Here is an 8593-nt window from a genome sequence, read left to right as displayed (position 1 = left end):
CGCCTCCAGCTTTCACATAATCTACAATCTCTGCTGGATTTATGAGAGGGTTGTGCCCGACATGCTCATGAGTTAAATGGTTCATAAGATTTCTCGTAACAGTTGGACTCCTCAACTTATAACCAACACAAGTGTGCCTCCCCACATATTCCTTTACCTTAAAAACATCAATAGAACTACCAATGGAAGTTGCGTGAAGCCTCCATGAGCAGCCTTTTTTGATGCATACGGCAGTGAATCTCTCAAGGTCATTCTTCAGTTTTGTCACCTTATATCCAGTTCTCAAACAATATTTTTCGCATGCTATACGTACAGAATCAACACCACCGTGGATGAGATGATTTGTATCCTCAAAAATATCCTCCCAACCATCTGTAAAAAAAGGACATTTGGAACCTATTTACCATCTTTCAAATAACTGTTCTTAGCACTCACAACTAAGTCTGCATTGTTGTCAACATCCTTACACCTAGCAGAACTAGATCCGCCAGCTGAAATAACATCCACATGCAAATCAAAGAAAGTCGATTTCTTTGCACAATGCGAGGCTCTGAAGCGATACGTTGGTAAGAACAGAAACTGTCACTTCATTCTAGACATAGTTAACGACAATAATCGATGGAATTAACCAGCTCCATGCATTACATATGGCAAACTTCAAATCCTCTAAAGTCGAAGATGATGTAATCAAATAGCCAATGTGGTATTGCTTGTGGTATACATGAGAGTAGCAAGAAATCTCTGAATCATGACCAGTGATAGACATGTTGACCCTGTAAAAAATGATCCAAAATTAACAAAGCAAAAAAAAAAGTGTTAAAACTTAAAAATGTCTATTATGCAGTTCATAATATACATATTGATATGTACGGTGTCTATAAGAATCGATATGTGCTACTTATTTTGATATGTATTGATATGTACTACAAGATCATATCAAAAAAAGAGCATGCTATATGAAGTTCATATTAATATGTATTGTGGGATAAGTAATACATTGTATATCTGTTGATGCAGTTCATACATAATATATATTGATATGTGACGTCTATTTTGAATGAATATCTGCTATAAAGGATCATATCAAAGCAAACAAAAAAACTACATTTTTGAATGAATATATGCAGTATATATTGAAATGTATAAATATATATTACAAGATTTGTCTAATGAAATAAAGTAACTCCATTACAACACTCAGTTCATACATAATACATATTGATATGTCACGTCTATTTTGAATAAATATGTGTTATACAGGATCATACCAAAATAAACAAAAAAACTACATTTTCGAATGAATATATGCGGTACATATTGATATGTATTAATATATACTACATGATTTGTCTAATGAACAAAAGTAACTCCATTACAACACTCAAATTCAGAAAAAATCAAACAAAGATTACTTAAACAGAGTATTTCCTTATAACTAATCTTTGATATGATCATGTATCTCAAGAAAATAAAAAAACGATGATCAATGAACAAAAAAATCTCAATTACAAAATCAGATTAAGAAAAAAACACCAAAATTACTTAAAAAACGGACGAGCACGGAATCGAACAATGTACACCGTAGCAAAACGGTTAGTTACTAATCAATAAAGAAATTGAACAGAAATGCATCATAGATAAGAATCTGATCATTATGATTTCAAAAACTACGAAAATCAAACAAAAAAGCAGCAACAGAGAAGATAATTATAGTAAAAGTACATTGTTCTTCTCTGAAATAAACCTAACAATTGAGAGCGGGAAGCAACAGATCTGAGATGAAGAAAAAAAAGAGAGGAAAGAAACAGAGCTCGATATATTTCTGGCTAGTTATATCAGTTGCAGGAGGTTAGATTTGGAATTATTTTAGTTGGCTCGCACGTGTGCTGCAGTTTTCTGGACGAGCAGATAAAAAGTCTGGTCCAATAACATGTCTTTGGACGAGCGATTAAAAGTTTTTTAGGGATTAACCAGTAATTCCTAGTTAGAATTTTCTCAAGAATCGAGTAATTTTCGGATTTCGAGGAATAAACATAAATATAAGGTCCGGAGTTGAAAATTTTGTCTCACTCAGGGACTTCCGTTAAAAGTTTAATAAAGTTATGGTCTAGGTTTGGTAAATTCTGTTCTACTAGTCCTAGCCCTAGGTCACAAGACCGTTCTTTAAGCTCTTTAAGTTCTTCTCCTTCTCCCTGTCAAAGCAACAACTAGCAGAGAATGAAATCTTTGAATCAAATAAAAAAGCTGAAACTTTTCACTCAATTTTACTCAATCTTGACCTCTAAACAATTACACTCTCAACATCATCTAAACCCCACGCTAAAAATTATATCACCAATACTACCCAATGTACCCATTTGTCGAAACAAAGATTCTCATGATAAAAACCAACTCAAACAATTGAAAGTAATCCCACCTTTGAAAACCCATCTTTATGTATCATTATACTGTACGTTAATAAAACTTTACTTAAATTGTAAAAGATTCTCAGAAGCCAGTGAAACATTTATGGTCATGAGGAGTAATGGATTAAAACCAAACTTACAATCATGGAATCAACTCTTGTACAAATATAATGCATCTGGTTTGATATCTCAGGTATGGGTAGTTTATTCAGAAATGATTTTATCTGGGGAGGTAATCCCTAATGTTTATACTAACAATATATTAATCCATTCTTTATGTAAAGTGGGCGAGTTAAAAACTGCATTGGGTTTTATTAGAACTGTAGAGATTGTAGATACTGTTAGTTATAATACGATTATTTGGGGCTTCTGCAAACAAGGAATGGTTGAACAAGCTGTTGTGTTTTTGTCTGAGATGATAAAGAAAGGTATACCGATGGATATTCTTACTTGTAATAATATACTTAATGGTTTTTGCCGAATTGGGTTAGTAGACGATGCAGTGTTAGTAAAAGATCGATTATTTATTAAAGAGGGGATTGAACTAGATGATGTTAGTTATAATACATTGATTGATGGGTATTGTAAAGCTAGAGATCTGAAGAAAGCTCGTGAATTGGTTGTGAAAATGATAGAGGAGAAGAATCTCTCTCCTGATATTGTTACTTATAATACATTGATAAATGGTTTCTGTAAGACTGGGAATTTTGATGAAGTCAACAAACTTATGGACGAGATAGAAATTTTAGGTCTGGAGCCTAATGTTATAACCCATACTACATTGATCGACCGAGTTTGCAAAATGCATGGAATCGATGAAGCCAGATCTTTGTTTGGGAAAATGCTCGCGCATGGTATCTTACCTGATGTTGTTACTTACAGTTCTCTTATTAATGGCTTGTGCAAGTGTAAGCATCTTACCAAAGTAAAAATACTGTTTGGAGAGATGGAAGAGAGCGACATTGTTCCCAATCATGTTTCATACTCTAGTCTGCTCATTTCGTTATTTACAGCAGGGAATTTCTTGGAAGCATTATCTCTTCAAAGCAAGATGGTGGTTTCTGGTATTGCATTGGACTTGGTGGTCTTTGGCATTTTGCTGGATGGCCTTTTTAAGGTTGGAAAAGCTAATGAGGCAGAAAAGTTTTTGGAAACCTTGTTAAAGCTTCGTATCGTTCCGAATCAAGTAATTTACTCTGCGGTAGTTGATGGACGTTGCAAAGTAGGAGATATGAGTGGGGCAGAAGCTGTGCTAGAGGAGATGGAAAAGACAAATGTGGTTCCAAATGTTATTTGTTACTCATCCATTATTAATGGCTACTTTAAAATTGGAATGTCTGATAGAGTCTTTGATGTGAAGAGGAACATGGAGAGTAAAGGCATTCTTCCAAATGATATCCTTTACGGTACACTAATTGATGGCTTCTTCAAGGCAAGTAAAACAGATTTGGCTCATAAAGCATACCAAGAAATGTTGGAAAGAGGCTTTGAGGCAAATAAGTTTGTGCTTGATGCATTTGTAAATAACTCTAGAAGAGGAGGAAACATGAAAGAAGCCGAGGAGTATTTCACAGAGATGACTCGAAGGGGCTTGATTCCTGACTGCGTTAACTACACATCTTTGGTTGATGGCCTATTCAAAGTGGGAATGGAGTCTGTTGCTCGTGAAAAAGTTAGCAAAATGCCAGAGAAAAATTTAAAACTTGATGTTGTTATATGTAACGTCCTCATTAATGGTTACTTAAAACTTCGTAAATTTGATCAGGTACAATCAGTTTATAGTTACATGATGCAGGAGCATATAGCGCCTGACCAAGTTACATATAAGACCTTGATCAATGCCTATTGTGAATGGGGAAATTTGGAGAAAGCTGTCGAGCTTTGGCATGAATTGAAGATTAACGGAGTACGGCCTAACTCAGTCACTTGTAATTCAATATTAGGAGGGTTTTGCAAGGCTGATAACTTGAATGGAGTTGTAGATTTATTGGATGAAATGGTGTCTCTAGGGTTCTGCCCGAACTCCGTCACTTATAAATTAGTTCTTGAAGCAAGTTCAAAGAATGGTCGAGCTGATACAGTTTTCAAAACGCATGAACGACTCTTACAGATGGGGTTTAAACGAGATAAAATGGTCTATAATACTCTCATCACTGTATTGTGCAAACTAGGCATGACGAGAAAGGCAAGTTCTGTATTAGAAAACATGACCAGAATAGGTATCGTAGCAGATACTATTACATATAATGCCCTAATTTATGGATATATCAAGGGGAGCCATCTAAAGAAGGCATTTTCGACATTCTCACAGATGTTGGTTGCAGGAGTTGTTCCAAATGCAGTAACGTACAATATCCTCATAGGTGGGTGTTCAAATGCTGGTTCGATGCATAAGGCTGATGACTTACTTACGGAGATGCTGAAGAGGGGATTGATTCCAAATGCTTCTACATATAATAGTTTGGTTTCAGGTCATGGGAAGAATGGAGATAACAAGAAAGCAATGAAACTCTACTTCGAAATGATCCCAAAAGGATTTGCTCCCAGTACTGGTACGTACAATGTGCTTATTAGTGGTTTCTCGAAGGCTGGACAGATGTTTCAAGCAAGGGAACTTCTGAACGAGATGCATAAGAGAAAGGTATTGCCTAGCTCCTCAACCTATGATATACTGATTCGTGGCTGGTATGAACTCTCTTATCAGCCTGACTTAAACACGTTGGCTAGAAACAGTTATAGACGTAAAGCTCTCGAGTTGTTCGAAGAGATGGATACAAAAAGATTTGGTCCATGCAAAAGTACTGTTATTTGTGTAAGTAATATATTAGCAAGAGGTGGAAGGAAGGAAGATGCTCGGAAGTTATTGGATATATACAAGATCACAAAAAGGAAAAAGAAAAGAATGCCCATATCCAGTCAAAACGAGCATGAGATAGGCGGAAAAAAGAGAGAAGAATCTTCTGAAGTATTTCAGCATCCATGATAAGAAAATCAGTTCCACCAAGTTCGTATTTTAGGCTTACAAGCACTCCTAGTTTTATCTCTTCTAACTATGTGTTTCTTTGTGATGGAACGTGCCCCGGGATTCGATTTGGGCAAATCAGGTGTTGACTTCGTCTCAGATCAGGTTATGCCTTTGCTCGAAAGGTATTCTTTTGTGTGTTGCCGAGACTCTTTGGCAATTATAAAACACTCTAGCTTTTTCATCTTTTCTAAATAATTTTTGTAGTTATGTAGTGAACTTTCAGTGAATTTTATTTCAGGGAAAGCTCGTATATATATCGCGGGGATCTTTTATTGCGTCTAAGAGATTTTTTTTCAAGTTCTTCAGGTAGGCACTGGTAATCATCTCTCCTTTTGCATACCCTAATTTATTTTCTCTACCATTATTTTATTTTTTTGAAGTGAGTAATCGAATTTACATTGTGAAGTAATTTGGCTATCTCCTGTAGAATACGACTTTATTAATGTCTCTTACTTAGTTATGGTTTCTTCACAGGTCATGTATAAACTCACATAAAATTAAATGGGAATTATGTTAGAGATTTCCTATTATATGAGATTCGGCATAGGTTTAGGTTTAGCAGTGCTTTCTATTCTAGTGGTTTCCTAGTTTAAGGGTTTCTTTCCTAGTCCAGTTACTTTGCTATTTTAATAGTTTGTAGCTTGAGTTGATCTAAGGATCACATATCATACCATTCACATTAATAACATATTAAGTTTTACCTTTCAACTGATTATTTAAGTTTTTATCTATATCTATCTTGCGATTGTTGATAGGATTTCATTTCAGTTTTTCTTTTCATGTCTAGCATTGAGAAATCATAGTTGATATTGTGAGATCCGTTGTTTATGAGAATAGTGTTATGCATAATGTCTCAGCTGTGAGCTCTTCTACTTGAGATGCTGTTAGTTCATATCAATTAGCCAATTAAGTTTATCATTGAGCTGAATTTCAAGCAAAAATAAACTGATCAATGTATTGAACCATATAAATGAGATATAGGTGTTTGACCAATGACATGAGTAACAGTTTGTGGCTTGATGTATCGACTCTTAGTACAAATTAAGTAAATTCATGCTTGTTGAATAAGTTATTTTTTTAAATATGATGACTTTGTAGGTTTTAGCTGGGTCATTGTTTTCAGTATTTCAGATAATTAAACTTATGAAGGTTTCACTATTGAAGAAGCGTGTTTGGGATTCACTTATGAGAAAGAACAGCTGGGGATGCAACTATCAAAGAGAAGTATGTCGTTTTTATATCCGAATGGACCCCTTGTTTGGGCTGTGCATTGCTGGAGAAGTATTGCAAATTTGGCTTATCAATTGCAGCTCACTACGCCGTTGAAGTACGTCCGGGATGGAGGACTTTCTGTATTGGTTGAATCCATGGCTAAAGCAACAAGCCCCCAAGGAGATAGCACCTGCCATTTCCAATCCATGCTCACGAAAACTTGGTAAGATTTCAGAAATAATTTCTTTATCGGACTCCTGGAATTTGCATTTTAGAAAGTAACCTCGTGATGTTGACATTCAGCAAATATTGAATGTTCTTGTCCTACTTGGCAATTTAGCTGCTCATTCTCCGAGAGAAGATAGCCCCAGCTTCCAACTTTCGCTCCCTCTAACAACATTGTGAATTTGCTCTGTGCACTTTATTAAATAACCCTAATTGCCGTTTTAACTCACTTTGATTCTTATTAATCTCGAACTTGTTGAGTCTGGTAACCCCATTGATTTCTTGTTTGTTCCTGCTGGTACAACTGAACTGAATCGGGTCGTTCTCAATTTATGTCTGCAGTGTTTTTCGTTCAATTTTCTCATTAATATCTTTGTCGTCTTTGATGGTGTTAAATAGCTTCACTGATGATGATCATGGTGTCAATAGCGGTGGGTTTATTTCCCACCTTACTTCTGAAATAGAATCGAAGATGAAGATGGCAGATGGCAGATAAATTTAATATTCTGTATTTCTTTTATGCCGATAACCGAGAAAGCCCTTTTGTCCCGATCAAGTCGGGGTAGGGCTAGAGATATTGTCTCATAAAGATTTTATCTCATAAAAGTATGGCTAAGTTTTTACGCCGGCTCGCCTGCCTAGGCAACCTGCACAAAGACGAGCAAATTCTTGACACATTCCGTAATTTTTGGTACAGAGGATAGAGTAGTCACCGCATCTGCTGCCTGCATAGCTACGGGGAGGAGTCCCCCCCTTCACAATATGCTAGGATATTTCACATGTTTCGTATTTCTTTTATGCATAATGTTGAAACTGATGAAGATCATAAAACTAGGAATTTCTTCATAAAGATGTAACAACCACCAAGCTTCGGGTCCGGCTCTACACTGCTGGATTTCACAGCATGTTAGAATTTCAATTACTGCTACTACTATCTAGGATTTGTTTGTTAATTGTCCAGGTGTCCAAAATTATTCAATTTCGGTAAATTTAGTAGTTCCTTAGTTTTTGTTAGTTTCCAGAGTGAAATGGTGTCTAACGGCAACGCTGACTTGTGTTGTACAGCTGAACGGATTCGGATTGCTTTTTCGTTGTCTTTGCGCTGCATGTCCCAGACAAGATAGGTGTGTTGCCCACATAAGAAGGTGGTAGTTCTCGGAGACCCGATATTAGTTGCAACTAGTAATATCTTTACTTTTAATGAAATTGAATTTCAATGTCTTCAACAACTTTAATATCAAGCAATATAAGCTTTAGGTTATATTTTGTCTGTTGTGATTCTGGGGTCTTACTGGATTTCGGTTGCTAGTCTTTAAGTCATAAGTAAAGGTTATTAGTGACGGCAACCAGTGGAAAAACACACCTAGTTCTAGTAGTTGGAATACCACTACTAGTAGACCTGGCAACTGTTGGAAACACACCTAGTATCCAACTGTTGGAATACCAGTATACCACCCCTTGAGTCGTCTTGCAACTTTCCTCAAAAGATTATGCCGACTAACATTCAATGCTAATATTTTGTCTGAAAGTATGCCACTGAGAATGTTTCGTCCCCTTAGCGTTCTAGTAGTTGAAATACCACCCCTCGAGTCGTCTTGCAAGTTTCCTTGAAGATTATGCCGACTAGCATTCTAATATCACCTTTACCATATGAGAGTATGCCACTGAGAATATTTCGTCCACCACACCCCCTTAGCGTTCTAGAATAATCCAAACAAGTATAGTA

General features: G+C 36.1%; 1 protein-coding gene across 7 annotated transcripts; it reads left to right on the top strand.

Moving 5' to 3' along the window:
• Positions 1–2153: 2153 nt before the first annotated feature.
• LOC113350103 (pentatricopeptide repeat-containing protein At5g14770, mitochondrial-like) lies at positions 2154–8137 on the top strand. 7 transcript variants are annotated; one of them, XM_026594185.1, is made up of 4 exons: positions 2154–5552; positions 5669–5736; positions 6595–6865; positions 7933–8137. In XM_026594185.1, exon 1 carries the CDS (start codon positions 2218–2220, stop codon positions 5386–5388), a length of 3171 nt encoding a protein of 1056 aa, XP_026449970.1. In that variant the 5' UTR covers positions 2154–2217; the 3' UTR covers positions 5389–5552; positions 5669–5736; positions 6595–6865; positions 7933–8137. The 7 variants fall into 7 exon arrangements, with proteins under 7 accessions (XP_026449970.1, XP_026449968.1, XP_026449965.1 ...); XM_026594183.1 differs by having other exon boundaries at positions 6562–6865; XM_026594180.1 differs by having other exon boundaries at positions 6554–6865.
• Positions 8138–8593: the final 456 nt, after the last annotated feature.

This window comes from Papaver somniferum, chromosome 2, assembly GCF_003573695.1.
Source record: "Papaver somniferum cultivar HN1 chromosome 2, ASM357369v1, whole genome shotgun sequence".
Lineage (NCBI taxonomy): Eukaryota > Viridiplantae > Streptophyta > Magnoliopsida > Ranunculales > Papaveraceae > Papaver > Papaver somniferum.
Note: the sequence above shows the minus strand (reverse complement) of the source record. Positions and strands in the feature narration are given on the sequence as shown.

Bases quoted from the DNA above. Each gene is read 5' to 3' on its own strand.
- LOC113350103 (XM_026594185.1), top strand. From the start codon at position 2,218: ATGAAATCTTTGAATCAAATAAAAAAGCTGAAACTTTTCACTCAATTT.